The sequence below is a fragment of the Pleurodeles waltl genome, chromosome 5, assembly GCF_031143425.1.
Source record: "Pleurodeles waltl isolate 20211129_DDA chromosome 5, aPleWal1.hap1.20221129, whole genome shotgun sequence".
Classification (NCBI taxonomy): Eukaryota; Metazoa; Chordata; class Amphibia; order Caudata; family Salamandridae; genus Pleurodeles; species Pleurodeles waltl.
The window spans coordinates 233,382,517-233,409,886 of NC_090444.1; the positions used below are offsets into that span (position 1 = coordinate 233,382,517).

The 27,370-nt window shown below is 49.0% G+C and overlaps 1 protein-coding gene across 3 annotated transcripts in view; it reads left to right on the forward strand.

The window, feature by feature from the left end:
- The window catches only part of BICRAL (BICRA like chromatin remodeling complex associated protein), a 602,600-nt gene that overhangs the window by 541,617 nt on the left and 33,613 nt on the right, over positions 1–27,370 (forward strand). For all 3 annotated transcript variants that reach the window (XM_069233969.1, XM_069233971.1, XM_069233970.1), the window contains one exon: positions 15,541–15,643. In XM_069233969.1, the coding sequence (XP_069090070.1) occupies positions 15,541–15,643 (103 nt within the window). The remainder of the gene's footprint in view (positions 1–15,540; positions 15,644–27,370) is intronic.

Here is a 27,370-nt window from a genome sequence, read left to right on the forward strand (position 1 = left end):
AGTGCAGTTAAAATTGTGTTAAATTTCTCTTGCTCACAGATGCTGCCATGGTGTCCTACCCCTGACATCATGGATTGAAGGGATGTATTTAACACTCCTGGAGTGTGCAGTTTCACATACTTGCCATCCACCTCTCTGTACAAAGTGTTCCTGCATGATGTGTATACTTGTTTGATGATGTTGGAGACATAGAAATTTGATACATTGGTATAAAATAATAACTATTTTTTGGTATGATCAGGGACTGTTTATTGATTTTGTGCATGACAAAAGGGATGGGAATGTGGAAGGGATTGGTCACACGGTGAAGAGAATACTCTGTTTCATTTACCCAGCTGTTGGTAGCACAGGGTCAGAATCCATGGAGCCAATGTGGAATGGGCAAATGGCAGAGGATAGTCAACAAGATGGCTCAGTGGCACACAAGGGAGACAGTTCAGGGCAGTCACCTCTTAGCGGTGGGTTTGGTCTTGGCTACAGAGTCACTGGGTTGTCTGGCTCACGGGCCACGTTTGTGAGGAACTTCCTGGGCTACAGGTGAAGTGGTGCTGGTGCCCTGTGAGTCCTCTGGCAGGGCCATCATTCCACCAGCTGTTGCAGATGTTGATGGCTGAGCTGTGTCCTGGCTAGTAGAAGGGGCTTGCTGGTGGGTGGTGGACTCTGGCAAGATGTAAGGCAACCTCTGCAGCAACCCTGCAATGGAGGCCATTGTAGCATTTAGTTGTTTCCATTGCTCCATGGCCTCCTGGTGGTGTGACACATGCAGCCTCTGGTTGTCCTGCAATGTGGCCAGGATATGGCCCATCCTGTCCTGGAAATGGTGGTATGTGTTTGTTTCTTAGTTTTTGCCATTGTCATATTTTTTCCTGTTTTCTGCCCCCTATGCTGTCATTGCCCTATCCCTTGCAGCACTAGCCACCTGTTTGTTGTGCTTCCATTCCCAGTCACTTGCATGCAGGGGCCCTTCAGGATAGGTGTGATGCATTTTTAGTTAAGGCATTGGTTGTGCATTATGGGTGATGTAGTGCAGCATACATTACATGCAGGGTTTGGTGATTGTGCTCACAGAGATGAGTTGTGAGTTGGATGGGGTGTTGTGGGCATGCAAGGATTCAGTGTACTGTTGTATTTGGGATGTTGGATGTGTATGGGATAGGGTGTTTAGTGGTAGTGAGAAGGGCAGGGTGAGACATGCATTACAGGTGGGATACGTGGTAAGGGAGGATATATGACTTTCCCAAGTCCAGTCCTTCAGTGAGTCCATTGAGGCCCTCCAGTTGCAGGATAGCCAAGACCTTCTCCTCCCATTCGGTGTATTCGGGAGGTGGAGAGGGGGGCCACCGCCAGTCTTCTGTACTGCATTTGATGTTGTGATGCCATGGAACGTACCTCCACCCGCAGGTCGTTCCACCTCTTCCTGATGTCGTCCTTTGTGCATGGATGGTTTCCTACTGCGTTCACCTTGCTGACTATCCTCTGCCACAGCTTCATCTTCCTGGCGATGGACGTCTGCTGTACCCGTGCCCCGAACAGCTGCGGATCGACCCTGAGTATTTAGTCCACCATGGTCCTTAGCTCCCTGTAAGTGAAGCGGGGTGCTTAGGAGGTGCCATGGTGTGTGATGTGCATGGTGTTGTGAGGGAGAGTTGATGGGGATGGTGTGGTGTGTGTGTGTGTATATGTGTACATGTGGGTCCTGGTTGTGGGTGTGTGGTGGTTGTGTAGTTTGTGTTGTTTTGTGTTTGTGTGTGTGACTTGTGTAATAGGTTTGTAGAGTGTGTGTGGTGCTCGTGGCAATAGCTATGGTGCAATTGGTGTTGCAAAGGTTTGTGGGATGTGTGCGTGTTTTACAGTGGTGTGTTTGGGTGTGTGTAGTCTGTGTATATGTGTCTCAGCTGAGGGGCTTTTGAATAACCCAATGCATGAGGTTGTTGTTGGTGGGTGCCATTACTGTCCGCGGCGGTCCTTACCGCCAATGGTGTACTGACGTTGAATGACCGTGAGACTGATTTGTGGGTCATAATTTGGTGGGTGGATTTTTGATGGCATGGCTGTGATGGGTTGCTGACTCCTGCCTCTCTGCTGTCGTTGGCCCCTGCGGTGTCTGAGGTTTGACAGATTTTTGGCCGTTTGGCCTTTTGTACTCTTAATATGGCGGAATGCATTCCGCGGACACTGATGGTCTTTTGACGCCAGCACTGCGGTCTGAGGTGTTTCCCGCCAAACTCATAATGAGGGCCCAAGTGTGCAATCTCTGTTTGTCTCCCGAACACAGAGAAGATATGTGTGATGATTGCAGATCATTTAGATCCAGAAAAACTCTCAGGACCAGAGAGCGTTTCGGATGGAGATGGAGATGGCATCCAAATCGGCAGAACACACGCAAGAAGAAGAAGAGCAGCGTGTGGCAGTTTCCGTCAAGGATTCCGATCGAGACTCAGATGGGGACATCACACCAGCACAGTACGTGAGTACAGCATGCCCCTCTCACCAAACAAAGACAATAAAAAAGATTCCTACATCAGTCTTCGGTCCTCCACTGCCTTACAGCCATGGTTGGACCCGAAAAAGAACCCAACCCTCGGGTTCGGCACCGAAGCAGAAGACCAAATTGCAGCCGACACATACCAAACAGGTTGCTGCACCTCTTTCGGTGCAGAGTCGAAAATCGGACTCCTCCACTTCAGAGCCAAAAAAGAGACTACCACTTTCGGAGCTGACAATTTCGGTGCTGATCAAGCATTCCACCAAAATTTCGACAGATACCGGTGGTAAACGTTCTTCATTTACTGAGGAGTCTTCAGAGATTCAACCCATTTTAGAGGTTATGGATTCCAAACCAAGAAGGATCCATGTACACAAGGAGACAGGGAGGATTATAGCATCTCCTCCTCCAGCAACCAAAAGAAAATTAACTTTTCAATAGACTTTAGATGCTGGGTCTCCACCACCTAAACTTAGTAAACAAAAGGAGAAGCAAAAGAATGCAACCACAGTCTTCACCACATCACTCTCCTTATCTTCCTATTTCTCCACCAACACCACCCTTCACCCACACATTCGGCAGAGTTTTCACCACAGGATTCACCTATATCACCAGATGAGGATGATTTCACTGATCCTCAGAATGATGCAGATCCATGGGTTCTATATGATACAGATCCTATTTTACCTAACAACATAGATTTGTATCTAGCAAGACCATCTCCTTCTGAGGACACAACTGCCTATAATCAGGTTATAGCCAGGGCAGCAGCATATCATAATGTGCAGTTACATACTGATCCTATTGAGGATGATTTCTTGTTCAACACATTAACATCTACTCATAAGGAGTATCCGTATCACCCTATGCATCAGAGGCATGCTTAGACATGCTGAAGATATATTTAAAGACAAAAAATATAAACCAGCATAATCATTAGAAGACATGCATGGCTAAGGGCATCCGGATTTAAACTGGAAATTCAACAAGCAGTTCTTAACATGCCATTTGACAAACAACATCTATTTTGCCCAAAAATGGATAACACAATAGATTAGCTGAAAAAAGATTCAGAAACTTCAAAAGCCATGGGCGCTTTATATACCACAGCTACAAGAGGTCATTTTCGTAGGCCACAGTTCAGGGGTGGTTTCAAAACATCAACCACGGAACCATTCACCTCACAACACAAACAAGGAACAAGCTTCTATAATAGGGGCTCATTCAGAAGGTCATATAGAGGATCTAAACCAACCACTTCCAGAGGTTCCTCTACATCAACAAAACAGTGACTTATTAAACTTCCCCACAACCATATAACTCCTGTGGGAGGAAGACTGGTGAATTTCTACTCCCAATGGCAAAACATCACCACAGATCAATGGGTTCTATCAATTATCCAACATGATTATGCCTAGAACTCATCCACCAAACATCCCCCCTCTTGCACACAGAATTACTCAGAAACATATTATTCTCTTAAAAACAAGAAGTACAATCACTACTCTTCAAAGGAGCCATAGAGATAGTACCTATATCCCAACAAGGATCAGGATTATACTCACTGTACTTCCTTATACCAAAGAAAGACAGCACTCTCAGACCAATCTTAGATCTCAGGCCCCTCAATCTATACATTCTTTCGGAATACTTTCATATGGTCATGCTACAAGATGTCATTCCTCTATTACAAAAACAAGATTACATGACAACATTAGTTCTCAAAGATGCTTACTTTCACATTCCAATACATCCAGCACATCGAAAATATCTAAGATTTATAATAGCAGGAAAGCATTACCAATTCAAGGTACTACCCTTTGAAATAACAACAGTACCATGGGTATTCACCTAATGTCTAGCAGTGGTTGCAGCATTCCTCCGAAGACAACACATACATGTCTTTCCGTATCTGGCGACTGGTTCATAAAACCCAGTACAGTTTAAACCTGTCAACAGCATATGCAGTATACTCCTAGGATTTACAATCAATTATCAAAAATCTCACCTGCAGCCAGCACAAATACAACAATATCTGGGAGAAATTCTGAACACTCAGTCAACATTAGAATACCCAAACCAAGTCAGAATTCAAGCATTTCAACATCTCATATCTCAACTGCAATACAACCACACTTACAAAGTGAAGTTAATCTAGGAACTATTGGGCATAATGGCATCAAGCATAGCAGTAGTACCCAATGCGCACCTAAACATGAGACCACTACAGCAGTGTCTCTCGCAATAATGGTCTCAGGCACATGATCATAACCAAGATCTTGTGTTGTACCTCCAGACTTGTCACTCTCTGCAGTGGTGGAATCACACCTATTTATTAAAAGGGCGGCCCTTTCAGGACCCTGTGCCACAGACCATAATCACAACAGATGCGTCAATGATATGTTGGGAGTCCATCTCAACAACCTTACCATACAAGGGGAATGGGACTCAATTCAACAAACTTATCACATAAACTATTTGGAATTACTAGCAGTGTTCCTAACACTCAGAGCTTTTCAAACACAAATCACACACAAGGCAGGGTTGATAAGGACAGACAACATGACCACAATGTATTATCTGCAAAAACAGGGAGGGACAGCACAGACAATTTGGAAATGGGCAAGTCACAATCACATTCAGCTATTAGCAGAGTATATTCCAGGAATACACAATTAACTAGCAGACCTCTTAAGCAGGACGCAGCAAAAAGTAAATAAATGGGAGATTCACCCACAAGTGATTCAGCAATACTTCCAAATGTGGGGAACCCCAGACATAGACCTCTTTGCCAAAAGCGAAAACGAAAAAAGGCCCAAACTTCGCATCCAGGCACCCGCACCCTCAATCCATGGGCATTGCTCTATGGATCAATTGGTCAGGAATTTTTGCTTACGCTTTTCTGCCTCTCCCACTAATTCCATTTGTGGTCAACAAGATCCATCACACCTCCCTCACTATGATACCCATAGCTCCCACGTGGGCACGTCAACATTGGTACACAACACTACTCGATCTATTTGTAGTACCACATCACAAGCTTCCAAACAGACCAGACCCATTGACTCTGAACAACGGTCAAATAAATCATCCCAATCCCAGTATGCTCAACCTGGCAATTTGGCTCCTGAGGTCATAGAATTTGGCTATCTACAACCTCCATATGAATGTACGGATATTCTAAAGGAAGCACGCAAACCTACAACTAGACAGTGTTGTGCAGCTAAATGGAAACGCTTTGTATACTACTGTCAGCCCAAAAACATTCATCCACTGAAAGCATCAGTACAGGATAGGGTCTGTTATTTGCTTCAGCTACAAAATGCAAATCTTGCATATTCCTCTATTAAAATCCATTTAACAGCAATAGCTGCTTACCTGCAAAACAGACAGCATACTTCTCTGTTCAGGATTCCTGTTATAAAAGCTTTTATGGAAGGCTTATGGGTCCACCATTCAAACCCATGCATTCTTTCACTCAACAGTTTTTGTCATGGAAGGTTGCTTTCTTAGTAGCAATTACTTCATTAAGAACAGTCAGTGAAATTCAAGCATTCACCTTAGAAGAAACTTTGTTTAAATTCATAAAAATAAACTAGTCCTTAAAACAAATCCAAAACTTCTACCAAAAGTGGTTTCACCATTTCAGATCAATCAGTCAGTGGAATTGCCAATCTTCTTTCCACAGCCAGATTCAGTTGCTGAAAGAGCTCTTCACACCCTAGATGTGATGTTAAAAGAGCTCTCATGTATTATAACGACAGAACAAAAGATTTCAGAAAATCCAAACAGCTCTTTGTGGCTTTTCAGCAGCCTCACAAAAGTAATCCTATTTCAAAAACTGGGATAGCATGATGGATAGTCAAATGTATACAAACTTGCTATCTTAAAGCCAAAAGACGGCTACGAGTAACTCCAAAAGCTCATTCCACTAGGAAAAAAGGGGCTTCAATGGTATTCTTAGGCAGTATACAAGTGGCAGACATATGTAAAGCAGCCACATGGTCTACACCAGTGGTTCCCAACCTTTTGACTTCTGAGGACCCCCAATGAATCATTACTGGAAGCCGGGGACCCCCAGCAATTTGCCCAATTTAATTTTCAAACATTAAAACAGTAATTCGCAAAAATATAACAAGTACACACCAAATACTCAAATTACTAAAGATAAAATTCTTTTATATTGAAAAAATATGCAAAAATCGAAACATTTTATAGGGAAGGTTGATGCTGCATCTCGGCAACTACCTTTTCAGTGTTTGGTTCTATTTAGGAAAGGTGAATCCTCAGGTCAGATTCTACATTTCCGGAGCGGTTTCTGTTTTTATTTTTTAGGTATGCAAGATCTGAGAAAGCTTTTTCACATAAATAAGTGAAGGGGAACTGAAGTAAACCAGAAGGGCCTCTCAACTCTCCCTAGCCTCTCTGTCACATGTACTTCATTTGTTTTATAGCACCTCTCATACTACTGTAGGGTATCAGGGCACTTTACAGGGGACTACAAGGTGTAGGATTCATATGTCATCCACACTGGTAGGCATTTTTCTAAGAGTGCTTGGTCCAGAGAAGCACAAACTTAGAATTCAGAACACAGCACAGTGATTAGCGATGACGTTAGCACAGTGCTTAATTTGTAAATAAAAATGTGCCAGTGCCCAAAGCCCCCCTCTTAAACACGTGACTGCTGCAATTAAATGTGGGTACAAGGAATCCTGAGGCAGCATAATCCTAAACCATTATTTGGGCCTCTTCAATCCATATAAAGCCACTCCCTGCCACTTCAGCTCACTCTAGCAGCTTTCTACTTTCTCCCTTTGTGACGCTTTTTTGTTTCTCCCTTCCTCCGTCTTTCCCATATGTGTCTTTTGCTTGCAGCAAATGCTTGAGGCAGAAGAATAAGCCCCGGCCCTCAAAAATAAGTGCCGGTGCTCAGCACCGGAAACAACAAGCACAAATTGAGCACTGTGTTAGCAATAAGAATGTATTTCTACACAAGCAAACCTTTTTTAGCAGCAGAAAGAAAATGAAAGACTAGGAAAATAAAAAAATTCTAATTTTGCCATGCGGTTTGCATGGAGCTCTCTAATGGCAGTTCATAGCTCACTGTGCTAGATTACAATTATGAACTTCATAGTAACAAAATAATCTCTGACAAAAGAAGTAACCCACTATGCCATGCACATAAAATACTGTTTTTCGCATGATACACATTCTTTGCAGCAGGCATATTAACCATCTGCGCTACCTTTGAGTCAAAACTGCCACTACACAAAACTTCCATCTCTCTCCAGCAGATACATTAATCACTTGAGTTAGCTTGACGCTTTTATTTTTGCAGTACAAGGAGCTTTGTAGTGCATTTAAAACTGCTCAACAAAGGAAGTAATAAATATGAAAACACACATGCACATGTTTGTCAGAGGCCCCAGCTGGAGAAGTGCCTTTCTCCCAGCCCAGGCCTGCGGACCCCCTGGGAATGTGCCACACACCCCTGTGGGTCCGCGTACCACAGGTTGGGAACCACTGGTCTCCACCACACACATTTATCAAACACTACAGTTTGGATGTATTATCTTGCCAACAAGCAAATGTTGGATAGGCAGTGCTTAAAACACTATTTTAAACCACTACAACTCCTACTGGCTTGCCACCGCTTATTGTGGGAGGAGACTGCTTTACAGTCTATGCAAAGCGTGTGTATCTGCAGCTACACGTGCCATTGAACGGAAAATGTTACTTACCCAGTACACATCTGTCCATGGCATGTAGTGCTGCAGATTCACATGTGGCCTCCCTCCTCCTCGGAAGCCTGTAGCCGTTGTGGTACTTTATTTTGTAAATATGTATGTTCGATGGCATCTGTTGCTGCAGATATACATGTTGTGCACAGTCCGCCATCTGGTGTTGGGTCGGAGTGTTACAAGTTGTTTTTCTTCGAAGAAGTCTTTCGAGTCACGAGACCGAGGGACTCCTCCTCTTTGCTTCCATTGTGCATGGAAAGATAGTCAAAACTTCGAAAAATTACGTCGGTATTGTTTCGCTCGGGATCGGGATAGTTAGAATCGACACCGAATCGTGAAGAGCTCCGGTAGCCCTTCGGGGTAATTTCGATCCCCCGTCGGGGCCTGGTCGGCCCGACCGCGTGTAACATCGACACCGATGGAACGGACCCCGTTCCGATTCTGTCCTAAATGCCACAATAAATATCCATATACGGACCAACATTTGGTCTGTAACTTGTGCCTGTCACCCGAGCACAAAGAAGAAACTTGTGAGGCCTGTCGTGCGTTCCGGTCCCGAAAAACGCTCCGTGACCGTCGAGCCAGAAGACTACAGATGGCGTCCACGCCGACAGAACACCGAGAGCTCGAGGAACAAGGAGAAGAGGAGGAAGCCTTCTCCATCCATGAAACGGACTCAGATGAATTCGACGTCGACGAAACTGTGAGTAAGACGTCGAAAAGCACACAGCACAAGAAAATAGACAAGGCCCAGGGGACGCCACTGCCAACTGGCCATGGCTCAACCCATAAAGGTGACCGTCTATCGGCACCGAAAAAGGCCGAACTGGTGCCCAGATCGTCCGACTCGGGTCGAGACACAGGCACGCAACATTCTCGGGACCGAGAAAGTGTTGCCGAAAAAGATCGACGCCGAGAAGGCGGAGCCGACGCTGCTCGACGCAGAGACAGCGGCACCGAGGATGATCGACGCCGAGAAGGCTCGACTCCGAAAAGGAAGAGATTAGCCTCGGAGCCGAAAACAAAAAAGGATACAGTTTCGGTGCCAAAACAATCAGCAACCGAAACCACTACCGGCTCATATTCAGAGGAACATTCATTGTCCTCTCAAATGCGTAAACACAGGTTTGAAGAGGAGCTACAGACTACTGATGTAGACCATACACAAAAAAGGATCTTCATCCAGAGTGGAACGGGGAAGATTAGCACTCTTCCACCAATCAAGAGAAAAAGGAGACTAGAGTTCCAAACTGAACAACTAACACCACAAACAAAGGTGGCAAAGAAAGCAACTTCGCCACCCTCTCCTCCACCTGTAACTCAAATATCACCGGCACAAACTTCGTCACATTCACCGGCTCACACCACCATGAGCCAAGATGACCAAGATGCTTGGGACCTATACGACGCACCAGTGTCAGACAATAGCCCAGAGTCATTCCCTACCAAGCCATCACCACCCGAGGACAGCACAGCGTATGCGCAGGTGGTAGCTAGGGCAGCAGAATTCCACAACGTGTCGCTACACACAGAACCTGTCGAGGATGACTTCCTTTTTAACACCCTCTCCTCCACCCATAGCAACTACCAAAGCCTGCCTATGCTTCCGGGAATGCTAAGGCACGCGAAGCAAATCTTCAAAGACCCCGTCAAGAGTAGAGCAATCACTCCAAGGGTAGAGAAGAAATATAAAGCACCTCCCACAGACCCTGCTTTTATCACCTCTCAACTGCCACCAGACTCAGTCGTGGTAGGAGCAGCTCGCAAACGAGCCAATTCACACACATCGGGCGATGCACCACCCCCGGATAAGGAAAGCCGAAAATTCGACACAGCTGGGAAAAGAGTCGCTGTACAAGCTGCCAGCCAGTGGCGCATCGCCAACTCTCAGGCGCTCCTAGCGCGCTATGACAGAGCCCATTGGGATGAGATGCAGCATCTCATCGAGCATCTACCCAAGGAATTTCAGAAGCGGGCAAAACAAGTGGTTGAGGAGGGACAAAACATCTCCAATAACCAAATACGCTCCTCTATGGATGCAGCGGACACAGCTGCAAGAACAATAAACACTGCAGTTACCATCAGAAGGCACGCATGGTTGCGCACATCTGGCTTTAAGCCAGAAATACAGCAAGCAGTACTCAATATGCCGTTCAACGAACAACAATTGTTCGGACCAGAGGTTGACACGGCGATTGAGAAGCTGAAAAAGGACACTGACACAGCCAAGGCCATGGGCGCGCTCTACTCCCCGCAGAGCAGAGGCACTTTCGGCACCTTCCGTAAAACAACATTCAGAGGAGGGTTTCGGGGTCAGGCCACACAAGCCAGCACCTCACAATCAACACCGTCTACCTACCAGGGACAGTACCAAAGGGGAGGGTTTCGGGGCCAGTACAGAGGAGGACAATTCCCGAGAAACCGGGGGAAATTTCAAAGCCCCAAAACCCCAACAACCAAACAGTGACTTACAGGTCACTCAACCCCTCCACATAACACCAGTGGGGGGAAGACTAAGTCAGTTTTATCAATCATGGGTGAATATAACAACAGACACTTGGGTCTTAGCAATTATCCAACATGGTTATTGCATAGAATTTCTACAGTTCCCTCCAAATATCCCACCCAAAACACAAAAAATTTCAAAACAGCATTTAGACCTCCTAGAAATAGAAGTTCAAGCACTACTGCAAAAAGAAGCAATAGAACTGGTACCATGTACAGAAATAAACACAGGAGTCTATTCACTGTATTTTCTAATACCCAAAAAGGACAAAACACTGAGGCCAATCTTAGATCTCAGAATACTAAACACCTACATCAAATCAGTTGTCAATGGTCACGCTACAAGAGGTGTTACCACTGCTAAAGCAACAAGATTACATGACAACCTTAGATCTCAAAGACGCGTATTTCCACATACCGATACATCCTTCGCACAGGAAATACCTAAGGTTTGTATTCAAGGGGATACACTATCAATTCAAAGTCTTACCGTTCGGTATAACAACCGCGCCAAGGGTGTTTACCAAATGCCTAGCAGTAGTAGCCGCACACATCAGAAGGCAGCAAATACACGTATTCCCGTATCTAGACGATTGGCTAATCAAGACCAACTCGCTAACAAAGTGTTCACAACACACAGAGTATGTCATACAAACCCTCTACAAACTCGGGTTCTCCCTCAACTACACAAAATCAAACATTGTGCCGTGCAAAATACAGCACTACTTAGGAGCGGTAATCAACACAACAAAAGGATTAGCCACTCCGAGTCCACAAAGGGTTCAAAATTTTCACAAGGTCATACAGGCCATGTACCCAACACTAAAAATACAGGCAAAAGTGGTTTTAAAACTCCTAGGCATGATGTCCTCATGCATAGCCATTGTCCCAAACGCAAGACTGCACATGAGGCCCTTACAACAGTGCCTAGCATCACAATGGTCACATGCACAGGGTCACCTTCTAGATCTGGTGTTGATAGACCGCCAAACATACCTCTCGCTTCTATGGTGGAACAGTACAAATTTAAACAAAGGGCGGCCGTTCCAAGACCCAGTGCCACAATACGTAATAACGACAGATGCTTCCATGACAGGGTGGGGAGCACACCTCGATCACCACAGCATCCAAGGACAATGGGACGTACATCAAACAAAACTGCATATAAATCACCTCGAATTACTAGCAGTATTCCTGGCGCTAAAAGCATTTCAACCCATCATAACCCACAAATACGTTCTTGTCAAAACAGACAACATGACAACAATGTATTACATAAACAAGCAAGGGGGAACACACTCGACACAGCTATGTCTCCTAGCACAAAAGATATGGCAATGGGCAATTCACAACCACATTCGCCTAATAGCACAGTTTATTCCAGGGATCCAAAATCAACTAGCAGACAATCTCTCTCGAGATCACCAACAGGTCCACGAATGGGAGATTCACCCCCAAATCCTAAACACTTACTTCAAAATTTGGGGTACACAGCAAATAGACCTATTTGCCACAAAGGAGAACGCAAAATGCCGAGACGTCGCATCCAGGTACCCACACAGACAGTCTCAAGGCAATGCCCTATGGATGAACTGGTCAGGGATATTTGCATACGCTTTTCCCCCTCTCCCTCTCCTTCCATATCTAGTAAACAAATTGAGTCAAAACAAACTCAAACTCATATTAATAGCACCAACATGGGCAAGACAACCTTGGTACACAACACTACTAGACCTGTCAGTAGTACCACACGTCAAGTTACCCAACAGGCCAGATCTGTTAACACAACACAAACAGCAGATCAGGCATCCAAACCCAACATCGCTCAATCTAGCAATCTGGCTCCTGAAATCCTAGAATTCGGACATTTAAACCTCACTCAAGAATGTATGGAAGTCATAAAACAAGCTAGAAGGCCATCCACTAGACACTGCTATGCAAGCAAATGGAAAAGGTTTGTTTGCTACTGCCATAATAATCAAGTTCATCCATTACACGCATCCCCAAAAGATGTAGTGGGATACTTACTACACTTACAAAAGTCAAATCTAGCCTTCTCTTCCATAAAAATACACCTGGCAGCAATATCTGCATATCTGCAGATTACTCATTCAACTTCACTGTTTAGGATACCCGTCATTAAAGCATTTATGGAGGGCCTAAGAAGAATAATACCACCAAGAACACCACCAGTTCCTTCGTGGAACCTTAACATCGTCTTGACAAGACTCATGGGACCACCTTTTGAACCCATGCATTCTTGTGAAATACAATTCTTAACCTGGAAAGTTGCATTTCTCATTGCCATCACATCTCTAAGAAGAGTAAGTGAGATTCAGGCATTTACAATACAAGAACCTTTTATCCAAATACACAAAAATAAGGTTGTACTAAGAACCAATCCTAAATTCCTACCAAAGGTTATTTCACCGTTCCACTTAAATCAAACAGTAGAGTTACCAGTGTTCTTCCCACAGCCAGACTCAGTAGCTGAAAGGGCACTACATACATTAGATGTCAAAAGAGCACTAATGTACTACATCGACAGAACAAAGGAGGTTAGGAAAACAAAGCAACTGTTTATTGCATTTCAAAAACCTCATACAGGAAACCCAATATCAAAACAAGGTATAGCCAGATGGATAGTTAAATGCATCCAAACCTGCTATCTTAAAGCAAAGAGACAACTGCCCATTACACCAAGGGCACACTCAACCAGGAAAAAAGGCGCTACCATGGCATTCCTAGGAAATATTCCAATGCACGAAATATGTAAGGCAGCCACATGGTCCACGCCTCACACATTTACTAAACACTACTGTGTAGACGTGCTATCCGCACAACAGGCCACAGTAGGTCAAGCCGTACTGAGAACTTTGTTTCAGACTACTTCCACTCCTACAGGCTGAGCCACCGCTTTTGGGGAGATAACTGCTTACTAGTCTATGCACAACATGTGTATCTGCAGCAACAGATGCCATCGAACTGAAAATGTCACTTACCCAGTGTACATCTGTTCGTGGCATTGGTCGCTGCAGATTCACATGTGCCCACCCGCCTCCCCGGGAGCCTGTAGCCGTCGGAAGTTATCTTCAACATCTGTACATTTATATATATATATTACTTAACCTTAATTACTAACACACACAACTACTACCTCACCCTCTGCGGGGAAAACAATCTAAGATGGAGCCGACGCCCATGCGCAATGGAAGCAAAGAGGAGGAGTCCCTCGGTCTCGTGACTCGAAAGACTTCTTCGAAGAAAAACAACTTGTAACACTCCGACCCAACACCAGATGGCGGACTGTGCACAACATGTGAATCTGCAGCGACCAATGCCACGAACAGATGTACACTAGGTAAGTGACATTTTCAATACATTGCATGGACATCTCATTTCAATACTATGTATGTACATATACACTTATATGCTCTTTACTTCACCCTCCTGCGGGAAAACGATCTAACAAAGGACTCGAGGCCCATGCGCACTATCACCAAGAGAAGGAGTCACTCAATCTCGTGACTCGAGAAACTTCTGCGAAGAAAAACAACTTGTAACATTCCGAGCCCAACACTAGATGGTGGACTTATGCAAAGCATGTGAACCTGCAGTACTACATGCCACAAACAGATGTCTTCTGGGTCAGTTACATTTTCCATGTGTGTGTGTATATATATATATATATATATATGTATATATATATATTTTAATAAAATGTTTAAGGAGTGCTCTAGGGTCCCGAGGACCTTTCAGTGCTTATGACTTTGAGGAGGTCATTCCGTCGACTACCTGTCATTAACTACTCAAGTTGAAGGTTGCAAAGTAATTCTACTTTCACCTGCGGAGTTCTGACAAGCCATCGACTATGGCGAGGGATGTATAGTAGTGACAGACATGCTCTACAGTAATTGCAAAGGGCGAAATTATGCAAGATGAGTCATCAAGAAGGACTCCAATAATCATAAGGCCATGTCAGCGTTGTTCATAAAAAATGAGTTTCTGCTTTTTTTGCACCCATGAGGGTGGAATGGAACATTGTGCATTAATAACAAATATTTTAGCAATGCAACAGTTGGAGAACAATGTGAATTTTCCACGCAAACATGGCAGTTATGAATAACTACTAAGTAAAAAGGGTGAGTCCTTCTTTCATCACCGTAGTTGAAATCCACCAATGAGAGTGATTTATGTCATCTTTTAAACAGAGAAGGCTGTCTGTATCAGTTGAAGTCCACAAGTATTGAGAAAAGCATTGCGCAGAAATGCGTCTGCATGGATCATCATTAAAATCTATTCAACATCCCGAGAGTGCTCCAACTTGCTTTGTTTACCGACACACTGTGGAGGCACTCGTGTATATATATATATATATATATATATATATATATATATATATATATATATATATATATATATATATATATACTTAATGTTTAAGGAGGGCTACGGGGTCCCCACGCTTTGGCGGACTATTCAGTGCTTATGACTTTGATGAGGATTTCCCTGAAAGAGAACTAGGATTACAGGTAAGCAGTTTATCCTTCTTTAATATTTACATGAAAGGCTCCATGGGCAAAAATATGAAAAAAAAGTCAGCCTTTTTATATCTTCAAAGGACTTTAATTCTAAGTGGTCCAATATTTCGGATAAATGTATCGTTTATAAGTAATGTTGGAACTTTTTTCTCTGTTTATCTCTAGATGCAGTGATAAAAGAAAAATGAAAGTACATTTTATCTAGTTGCATGTAACATTGTAATAGAAAAATACATGTTTAGCGCCATTTTGAATGTTTGATTTTCAGCGGATAAATCCCTCAGCTGAGATGGTAATGATTGACAGAATGTTTAACCAGGAAGAAAGAGCAGCTCTAACCCGTGAAAAGCGTTTAACAATTGTTGATCCTGGTAAGATACATTTTACTTTAAATAGAGCTATAGGAGAAATGTCTTCTTGAAAACGAACAAGTTTAAAAAGATGGATAAATACCAAAATACAGATGATTTGTAAGTCACAGTCAGAAGTAAATTTGGAAACCGTGTAGTGCTTAAGGGCCTGATTTAGAGTGTGATGTACAGAGTACTCCATCACATCGTGTTGGATATCCCATCTGCCTTATTACAAGCGACATCAAATATAATTCACATGTAATATGGTAAACAGGATATGTTTCACTTTTGTGACAGAGAAACTGGTGTTCCACGCTCTAAATCAGGTCCTAAGTCTTTTTTGGAAAATCTCTTCAATATATAGCTCAAATGCAAGACCATATTCAGGGTTGCTCTGCGATGGGAAATCTCATGACTGTATAACACAAATGTAAGTCTGGATTCTGGGTTGCTCAGTGCTCCTGCCAAATATGATTTGATAACTATTGCCCCTCAATGATTTTGAAGTGCAAGGTCGTCACGTTGGTAACCCCAGTTCATAAATGTCTGTCAGTCCCCATCCCCTTGCCATGCTGGTCTCTTGCAACTGCTGAATAAAGCAAATCAGACTTCACAGGTACTTTTCAGCTTGCATATGTTCACTATACAGCAAATGCTTATCTCCTTTACCATGTAGCTTATGTGATTACAACTAAAAGTTAATTGTGGTGTACTCTTAACATGTAGGGCTGTGCCTGAGAAACTCGTGGTAATTGCTAAACCATTTTAGTTTCTTTTGTGATGCACAAAAGACATTCTGGGGGTCATTACAACCCTGGCGGACGGTGTTAAAGGTGCAGTAATACCGCAAACAGGCCGGCGGACAAAAAAAGGGAATGATCACCCTGGCGGAAACCGCCAACAAAGACAGCCACTTTAACACACCGCACGCCACGGCGGTACAGACAAGCAGCGCAGCGGTCACCGCCAACAGACAGGCGGGAGACAATGTACCGCCCACAGTATTACAACCCGCCAATCCGCCACCTTTTCCGGGGCGGATTCACTGTGGATAAAAACACGGCGGAAACAGCTTTTGGAATGGGAAAACGCTCACCTGAACACATCCCACGAGGAACGAGGACTCCATGGAGCCGGAATTACAAATACTCCCTGCCCTTGTCTTTCTGCTCCTCTACGACCAACAGCTACGTAGGCGCCGAAGACACCGGTGAGTACTGCACCTACGACACGGGGGAGGGAGGGAGGCAAAAGTTAGGGGGACACCCACCAAACACCTCCACCCTCGCATATTACAACATACACACCAATGCATTATCAAAAATCACAGTAACAACCCACAATCCCCCCGGAAGAATGCAAAGACAATGCGAAATTCGGTCAAACATTGTAATGTGCCAATATACATGTCATACAAAAATATACAGATATATATTTGAAAATCAATCATAATTATATATACAATACGAGAAGTAGTGCAGATATGTACACAACAATGTCTGTGCACCAACAGTCCAAAAATGCATGGGCGAGGCCCACAAACGATACCTGACCACAATCGGAGAGAACACTGCCGGGGCATCAGATAGAAATACTACAGGCACCTCAGGGGGAGGGGAAGGGGGGGGGCACCTCAGCCGGATGAATGCAAAGCCAGATCCACGACAGGGCTCCATGCCCATTGATGTATCCTGGGGAGTGCAAAGCCACAGTCTCTCAAGTCTCTCCAGTGGGTGGCTTGCCCACTGTTTTATCCTGGGAAGTACAAAGCCACAGTCTCACAAGTCTCTACAGTGGGTGGTTTGCCCACTGTGCCATCCTGGGGAGTGCAAAGCCACAGTCTCACAAGTCTCTACAGTGGGTGGTTTGCCCACTGTGCCATCCTGGGGAGTGCAAAGCCACAGTCTCACAAGTCTCTACAGTGGGTGGTTTGCCCACTGTGCCATCCTGGGGAGTGCAAAGCCACAGTCTCTCAAGTAGATGCAGGTCTCTACTGGTACTGGGTGGGACTGGTGCCCAGACTGGATGAGTCTCCCCGTGAAAGTTCCTGTCCTGTCACTGTCCCAGCTGCACATGGGATGAGGATGCCTGATGTGGCGGTCTATTCATTCCTACACGGTGCTTGCCCTGTTCAGCGGTCTTCACCCTGGCGGTCTTGGCCCTGTTCAGCAGTGCTTTGCCATGGCGGTCTTTGCCCTGTTCAGCGGTCTTCACCATGGCGGTCTTGGCCCTGTTCAGCGGTGCTTTGCCATGGCGGTCTTTGCCCTGTTCAGCGGTGCTTTGCCATGGCGGTCTTTGCCCTGTTCAGCGGTGCTTTGCCATGGCGGTTCTGGACTGTTCAGCTGTGCTTTGCCATGGCGGTTCTGGACTGTTCAGCTGTGCTTTGCCATGGCGGTCTTGGCCCTGTTCAGCGGTGCTTTGCCATGGCGGTCTTTGCCCTGTTCAGAGGTGCTTTGCCATGGCGGTCTTTGCCCTGTTTAGCGGTCTTCACCATGGCGGTCTTGGCCCTGTTCAGCGGTGCTTTGCCATGGCGGTCTTTGCCCTGTTCAGTGGTGCTTTGCCATGGCAGTCTTTGCCCTGTTCAGCGGTGCTTTGCCGTGGCGGTTCTGGACTGTTCAGCGGTGCTTTGCCATGGCGGTCTTTGCCCTGTTCAGCGGTGCTTTGCCATGGCGGTTCTGGACTGGTCAGCGGTGCTTTCCCATGGCGGTCTTTGCCCTGTTCAGCGGTGCTTTGCCATGCCGGTTCTGGACTGTTCAGCTGTGCTTTGCCATGGCGGTCTTTGCCCTGTTCAGCGGTGCTTTGCCATGGCGGTTCTGGACTGTTCAGCGGTGCTTTGCCATGGCGGTCTTGGCCCTGTTCAGCGGTGCTTTGCCATGGTGGTCTTTGCCCTGTTCAGCGGTGCTTTGCCATGGCGGTCTTTGCCCTGTTCAGCGGTCTTCACCATGACGGTCTTGGCCCTGTTCAGCGGTGCTTTGCCATGGCGGTCTTTGCCCTGTTCAGCGGTGCTTTGCCATGGCGGTCTTTGCCCTGCTCAGCGGTGCTTTGCCATGGCGGTCTTTGTCCTGTTCAGTGATCTTCACCATGGCGGTCTTGGCCCTGTTCAGCTGTGCTTTGCCATGGTGGTCTTTGCCCTGTTCAGCGGTGCTTTGCCATGGCGGTCTTTGCCCTGTTCAGCGGTGCTTTGCCATGGCGGTTCTGGACTGTTCAGCGGTGCTTTGCCATGGCGGTCTTTGCCCTGTTCAGCAGTGCTTTGCCATGGCGGTCTTTGCCCTGTTCAGCGGTACTTTGCCATGGCGGTTCTGGACTGTTCAGCGGTGCTTTGCCATGTTCAGCAGTGCTTTGCCATGGCGGTCTTTGCCCTGTTCAGCGGTGCTTTGCCATGGCGGTTCTGGACTGTTCAGCGGTGCTTTGCCATGGTGGTCTTTGCCCTGTTCAGCGGTGCTTTGCCATGGCAGTCTTTGCCCTGTTCAGCAGTGCTTTGCCATGGCGGTTCTGGACTGTTCAGCGGTGCTTTGCCATGGCGGTCTTTGCCCTGTTCAGCAGTGCTTTGCCATGGCGGTCTTTGCCCTGTTCAGCGGTGCTTTGCCATGGCGGTCTTTGCCCTGCTCAGCGGTGCTTTGCCATGGCGGTCTTTGCCCTGTTCAGTGATCTTCACCATGGCGGTCTTGGCCCTGTTCAGCGGTGCTTTGCCATGGCGGTCTTTGCCCTATTCAGCGGTGCTTTGCCATGGCAGTCTTTGCCCTGTTCAGCGGTGCTTTGCCGTGGCGGTTCTGGACTGTTCAGCGGTGCTTTGCCATGGCGGTCTTTGCCCTGTTCAGCGGTGCTTTGCCATGGCGGTTCTGGACTGGTCAGCGGTGCTTTGCCATGGCGGTCTTTGCCCTGTTCAGCGGTGCTTTGCCATGCCGGTTCTGGACTGTTCAGCTGTGCTTTGCCATGGCGGTCTTTGCCCTGTTCAGCGGTGCTTTGCCATGGCGGTTCTGGACTGTTCAGCGGTGCTTTGCCATGGCGGTCTTGGCCCTGTTCAGCGGTGCTTTGCCATGGTGGTCTTTGCCCTGTTCAGCGGTGCTTTGCCATGGCGGTCTTTGCCCTGTTCAGCGGTCTTCACCATGACGGTCTTGGCCCTGTTCAGCGGTGCTTTGCCATGGCGGTCTTTGCCCTGTTCAGCGGTGCTTTGCCATGGCGGTCTTTGCCCTGCTCAGCGGTGCTTTGCCATGGCGGTCTTTGTCCTGTTCAGTGATCTTCACCATGGCGGTCTTGGCCCTGTTCAGCTGTGCTTTGCCATGGTGGTCTTTGCCCTGTTCAGCGGTGCTTTGCCATGGCGGTCTTTGCCCTGTTCAGCGGTGCTTTGCCATGGCGGTTCTGGACTGTTCAGCGGTGCTTTGCCATGGCGGTCTTTGCCCTGTTCAGCAGTGCTTTGCCATGGCGGTCTTTGCCCTGTTCAGCGGTACTTTGCCATGGCGGTTCTGGACTGTTCAGCGGTGCTTTGCCATGTTCAGCAGTGCTTTGCCATGGCGGTCTTTGCCCTGTTCAGCGGTGCTTTGCCATGGCGGTTCTGGACTGTTCAGCGGTGCTTTGCCATGGCGGTCTTTGCCCTGTTCAGCGGTGCTTTGCCATGGCAGTCTTTGCCCTGTTCAGCAGTGCTTTGCCATGGCGGTTCTGGACTGTTTAGCGGTGCTTTGCCATGGCGGTCTTTGCCCTGTTCAGCAGTGCTTTGCCATGGCGGTCTTTGCCCTGTTCAGCGGTGCTTTGCCATGGCGGTCTTTGCCCTGCTCAGCGGTGCTTTGCCATGGCGGTCTTTGCCCTGTTCAGTGATCTTCACCATGGCGGTCTTGGCCCTGTTCAGCGGTGCTTTGCCATGGCGGTCTTTGCCCTATTCAGCAGTGCTTTGCCATGGCGGTCTTTGCCCTGTTCAGCGGTGCTTTGCCATGGCGGTTCTGGACTGTTCAGCGGTGCTTTGCCATGGCGGTCTTTGCCCTGTTCAGCAGTGCTTTGCCATGGCAGTCTTTGCCCTGTTCAGCGGTGCTTTGCCATGGCGGTTCTGGACTGTTCAGCGGTGCTTTGCCATGGCGGTCTTTGCCCTGTTCAGCAGTGCTTTGCCATGGCGGTCTTTGCCCTGTTCAGCGGTGCTTTGCCATGGCGGTTCTGGACTGTTCAGCGGTGCTTTGCCATGGCGGTCTTTGCCCTGTTCAGCGGTGCTTTGCCATGGCAGTCTTTGCCCTGTTCAGCGGTGCTTTGCCATGGCGGTTCTGGACTGTTCAGCGGTGCTTTGCCATGGCGGTCTTTGCCCTGTTCAGCAGTGCTTTGCCATGGCGGTCTTTGCCCTGTTCAGCGGTGCTTTGCCATGGCAGTTCTGGACTGTTCAGCGGTGCTTTGCCATGGCGGTCTTTGCCCTGTTCAGCAGTGCTTTGCCATGGCGGTCTTTGCCCTGTTCAGCGGTGCTTTGCCATGGCGGTTCTGGACTGTTCAGCGGTGCTTTGCCATGGCGGTCTTTGCCCTGTTCAGCGGTGCTTTGCCATGGCGGTTCTGGACTGTTCAGCGGTGCTTTGACATGGCGGTTCTGATACGGACATTGGTGTATGGCAAGACGTTCTCTACAATGGGCATTGGTGTGTGGCATGACGTTCCATCATTGCCCGGCGGGGCTGTGGCAGCCGGGGCCCTCCAGGGCACTGACTCTGGCGGTGGTCTCTGACCAGTGACGATACTTGGGCCCTCCTGGGCTGTGACTCCGGCGGTGGTCTCCTGACCAGTGACGATACTTGGGCCCTCCTGGGCACTGACTCCGGCGGTGGCAGTGGTCTCCTGACCAGTGACGATACTTGGGTCCTCCTGGGCAATGACTCTGGCGGTGGTCTCTGGACCAGTGACGATACTTGGGCCCTCCTGGGCTGTGACTCTGGCGGTGGTCTCCTGACAAGTGACAATACTTGGGCCCTCCTGGGCTGTGACTCTGGCAGTGGTCTCCTGACCAGTGACAATACTTGGGCCCTCCTGGGCAATGACTGGCGGTGGTCTCTGGACCAGTGACGATACTTGGGCCCTCCTGGGCTGTGACTCTGGCGGTGGTCTCCTGACCAGTGACGATACTTGGGCCCTCCTGGGCTGTGACTCTGGTGGTGGTCTCCGGACCAGTGACGATATTTGGGCCCTCCTGGGCTGTGACTCTGGCGGTGGTCTCTGGACCAGTGACGATACTTGGGTCCTCCTGGGCAGTGACTCTGGCGGTGGTCTCTGGACCAGTGACGATACTTGGGCCCTCCTGGGCACTGACTCGGCGGTGGCCGTGGTCTCCTGACCAGTGACGATACTTGGGCCCTCCTGGGCAATGACTCTGGCGGTGGTCTCTGGACCAGTGACGATACTTGGGCCCTCCTGGGCTGTGACTCTGGCGGTGGTCTCTGGACCAGTGACGATATTTGGGTCCTCCTGGGCAATGACTCTGGCGGTGGTCTCTGGACCGTGACGATACTTGGGCCCTCCTGGGCTGTGACTCTGGCGGTGGTCTCTGGACCAGTGACGACGGTGCTGGCGGTTGTGTCTCGACCGCCGGAAATGATGGCGCACTTCTCCGCCGTGACACTCACAACAGGCTGGGCAGACTTCCTCTGGCCCTTCCCCACCTTTGGTGGAGTCACAGCTGACTCTCCAATCCCCTTGGAACCCATGTCAGTTGTTGTCCCACCAGGAGTCTTAACACGGTCCCATCGTCCACTCTCCAATTTTAGAGCCTTTACAGGGGGTGGGCTGCCAGTGCCTTGGCTCCGGGTCCTACTGCCTGCCCTAGTGGCCGGTGCACTCCACAAGCCTTGAACACGCACCACTGGTATTGGAGGCTTTTTGGCTGAGGCGCTACGACGGGACTGATGAATTGGAGGGGGGGGGCAAAAGGGTCAATTTTACAGAGGGACAGTTTCTGACGAACACTGGGATGGGTAGCTGGAGGGGGTCTGGGAGTGGAGGAAGATGAGGTGGTTGTCGGAGGTGTCACTTTAGCTGTTTTGGGTGCAGGTACTGGAGGCTGTTGTGAGGTGGATGGATGTTGGGTGAGTGATTGCCAGCGTTTGTGTAATTTGGGAGGGGGCGTCACAGACACACTGGGAGGGGACACAGGGGACTTGTAAATGGCAGTGGAGGTGGTGAGTGCAGGTGAGCGGCTTGTGGTGCTGGGTGTCCTGGTGCGATTCCTGGTGACAGTAGATGTGGTGCATGCAGGTGTGTGTGTAGACGAGACTGGGAGGGAGGAGGGAGAAGAGGAGGAGGGGGACACAGTGGAGACAGTGGATGTTGCTGTGTCTGTATGGGTGTGATGCTTGTGTGAGTGCCTGTGGGATGTGTGGTGCCTATGTTTGCTTGAGCTACTTTTGTGTGTTGACTTGTGTGCATGCTGGTCTGTAGGTGTGCTTGGGATGGGCTGGGGTACAGGGGATTGGGTCTGGGTGGGGGAAGTTGGAGGGGGGAGGCTAGACACAGGGACAATGGCTGCCATCAGTGCTGAGGCCAGAGATTGCTGGGTTCGCTGAAGGACAGCCTGACCAGAATGAATGCCCTCCAGGAATGCATTACCGTGTTGCAACTCTCGTTCTACACCCTGGATGGCATTCACAATGGTAGACTGCCCAACAGTGAGTGACCTGAGGAGGTCAATGGCCTCCTCACTGAGGGCAGCAGGGGTGACTGGGGCAGGGCCTGAGGTGCCTGGGGCGAAGGTGATGCCCACCCTCCTGGGTGAGCGGGCACGGGGCAAACGCTGAGGGGCTGCTGGGAGGGTGGTGCTGGTAGGGGAGGTGGCGGCTGTACCTGTAGATGTGGGGGCACAGATGGTGCCGCCACCACAAGGGAGCCCCCACCGGCGAAGGAGTCCGTGTCGCTGCTTGGTGATCCGGTGGCCGACGTGAAGCTCCCCTTGCCCTCCGTCCCACTGGTGCATTCTGAGTCCGTGGTGTGGCCCCCCATGGCCATGTGGGATGCAGCTCCCTCGTGCTCCGGTGCCATGTACCTCCGCCTGTTGATGCTGATGTACAAAAGGACAGGGAGACCAGGAAAGGGGGGGGGGGGCAGAAGAAAGAGAGTTTTAGTGCATGGCATTCCGCTACCGTTTGCGGACAAGACAGACGCAGCAGCCCCCTGCATTACGCCGTGCTCCGGCACTCTGCACACGCAATTTCTGGGATATGGCCTACATGGCAATGGTGGACATCTGCGCACATGGATGCCACAGGGGCAACTATACCTCGACTTGCCACTCTGCTGAGGTGGGGTAGAGTGCCACATGGCCTACATTACTGAGGGGCCTTGCCTACCTAACTCGCCCTGGCCTAGGGACACCCACAGCCCACCTCCCCCACCCAGACCCCTCCACTGCACGCAAAGTCCGCAGAATGAGGTTGTACTCACCCCCTTGTGTCTGCTGTGATGTCCTCAAGCGCACATCCAACTCCGGGTAGGCCACCGCCAGGATACGGAACATCAGGGGGGTCATGGTGCGACGGGCACCCCTCCCACGTTGGGAGGCCATCCCCAGCTGAGCCTCCGCCGTCTTCTTGCTGCAGCGGCGAATGTCCTCCCATCTCTTACGGCAGTGGGTGCCCCGTCTCTGGTGGGCCCCCAGGGTCCGGACCTCCTTGGCGATGGCACGCCAGATGTCCCTCTTCTGGTGGGCGCTGACCTACATGACATGCACAAGGGAAGAGGAACAGTAATTACCAACTGCACCGTCAATGTGAGTGGCCCCCTCCCTACTCTGGCCATGTGGCCCATGCATTAATGTTCTATGAACTCTGCCCCCTTCCCTCTTCCAACCAGCCCTCTCCACCCAGGCCTAGCCCATACAACTTGCTCCCTGTGTACTAACCTGTTGGTCTGGAGGACCATAGAGTAGCGTGTACTGGGGGAGGACCCCATCCACAAGTTTCTCCAACTCCTGTGCAGTGAAGGCAGGGGCCCTTTCCCCAGACGCAGCAGCCATCGTCTCTTCCAGACCTAGGTCACAGCAGCACTTGCAGTGTAGGTCCTATCCTGTCGAAGGGCAGGTATCTAGTGATTGAACAGATAGAAAATGGCGGTGACGTCTGCGGTGGTGACGTCCTTGGCTGTGCGCATCATCACCGCCGGCGCACCTGTTCATTGGCTCCTGGGACCCATAGGGTCCAATGTTAACCAATGCAGCATTGCGCCGCGGTCTACGACCCCCTACCGCGACGGTGTACAACGCCAGCGCAGTTACCCCCCAATCCCATTGTCCCAGTTTAGAGGTCAGGCAGCCGCCTTTTCAGGGGCCCACATGGCTTCATTTACTACTGCGTCACACATAGCTAGGACTACACTCAACACACATACAGGAAGGGTTTTGTGTCTGGTGTAGTCTTGTGTGTAACTGTGGGTACATACCTGGAGGAATAATGACTGGTTCTTCGCTGTTGTCCTTCGTAGGCACTGTCAGCTGGGACATATGAGAAGATGGCAGAATCCTCCCGTGTACCGACCGCTGGTGGACCTGTTGACAATGGAAGAGAGACATGTCATCGTCACCTACCGGTTTGACCGTGCCACTATCCAGGAACTATGTACCCAGTTGGAGACAGACCTGATGTCACCAATCCGCCATCCGACTGGAATCCTCCCTGACGTGCAGGTGCTGTCAGTGCTCCATTTCCTTGCAAGTGGCTCTTTTCAGACTACTGTGGCCATGGCATCAGGGATGTCCCAGCCTATGTTTTCCAACGTGTTGTCCAGAGTGTTGTCTGCCCTGCTGAAACCCGTAAGGAGATACATAATTTTCCCTCAGGTGGAGGAGTTATCATTCCATGAATGTCCAGATGGTCTGTTTGGCAGACCAGTACATCTCTCAGGTAAATGCTATGTTTCCTGGCTCAGTGCATGACGCCTACATCCTGCGGAATAGCAGCATCCCTGATATGATGGGTCAACTCCAGAGGCACCGTGTATGGCTATTGGGGGACTCTGGTTACCCCAACCTTTCCTGGCTATTGACCCCAGTGAGGAATCCCAGGACCAGGGCAGAGGAACGCTACAATGAGGCCCATGGGCGGACTAGGAGGGTGATCGAACGCACCTTCGGCCTCCTGAAGGCCAGGTTCAGGTGCCTCCATATGACAGGTGGATCCCTATTCTACTCACCGAAGAAGGTGTGCGACATCACCATCGCCTGCTCCATGCTCCATAATTTGGCTTTGAGATGCCAGGTGCCTTTTCTGCAGGAGGATGATCCAGATGACGGTGTTGTAGCAGCTGTGGAGTCTGTGGAGCCTGTGGACAGTGATGAGGATGAAGCTGAGGAAGAAGACAACGACAACAGGGAGTCAGTCATACAGCAATATTTCCAGTGACACACAGGTGAGAAAATTTTCATTTTTTGTACATTACATTCACAGTCACACGTCTTACTCTATCCTGTGTGTAATTTACTGGGATTATTTGGTAACTGAGTTGTTTCTTTCCATTACGGTTTCACAGGTGTGGTTACCAACGTGTGTCATCTGCATGCATCCTTCAAGGATTTGTGATGTGTGACATTGGTATGTTGCCTTAACAACCAAAAAAGCCTTTTGACAATATCATTGATAATACATTTTACAATATCATAGACTGACTCCAGAATGTTTTGTGGTTCAAGGGTGTTTATTTAAGTGCTCAAAAATGAAGGGGGTTGTAAAATGGTGATGGGGGATGGTGGAGGAATGTCCATGGCAGAGTCCAGTCTATTAGTCTCACAGGTGCACTGCCCATCTGGGCATAGGAAGTGGAGCTGGGGCAGTTCGAATATGGACAGGGTAACAAAGTGGGACAGTGGGGGGACACTCAGTGTGGTCTCATTTCCTGGCGGGGGTCTTGCCATCTTGCTCTGTCCTGTTCCTGGATCTCAGGGACCGCTTGCGTGGTGGTTCTCCATCTGCAGGGGGTGGGGTGCTGGTGTGGTGGTCCTGTGGCAGGGCGTCCTGTCCACTAGCACCGGCGGAGGTGGTGGGCAGTTCATCGTCCTGGCTAGTGTCAGGGGCCCCTTGGAGTGCCACGGTGTCCATCATGGTCTTTTGTATGTCCTTCAGCACCCCTACAATGGTGCCCAGGGCGGAGCTGATGGTCCTGAGCTCCTCCCTGAACACCAAATACAGTTCGTCCTGCAGGCGCAGGGTCTCCTGCAACTTGTCCAGGACAGTCGCCATCGTCTCCTGGGAGTGGTGGTATGCTCCCATGATGGAGGATAGGGCCTCGTGGAGCATCAGCAGCCCTCCCAGTTCCCCTGTGTTCCTGTGCCTCCGTCCCCTGGAACGTGTGCCCACTACCACTGCCCCCAGGTCCCTGTTGTTGTTGGGGTGGTGGGTTACCCTGGGTTCCCTGTAGTGGTGGACACACCGCTGATTGACCTGTCCTGGGTAGGGAGGTTTGGGCCCGCTGGGTGGGTGCTGTGCTGGTGTTACCAGAGGGTGGAAGGTCGGTGTTGGGCTGTGCCTGTGCAAGGGGAACCGACTGTCCTGAGGCCCACGATGGTCCGGGCTGGTCATCAGGATCCAGTAGGGCAGAGCTGCTCTCGTCACTGTGTGCCTCTTCTGGGGGTGGAGTGGTGTTGTCTGGACCCTTTGGTGTGGTGATGGTCCTTCGGGTTCCTGCAGGGGCATAAGAGTATGATTATTGCATGTGTGTGTGTAATGGTGTGCAATGGGTGGGTGTTTGTGTACCCCAGTGCAAGCCTTCCTGTGTGTGGGTTTGTGTGATGATAGTTGGGGGGTG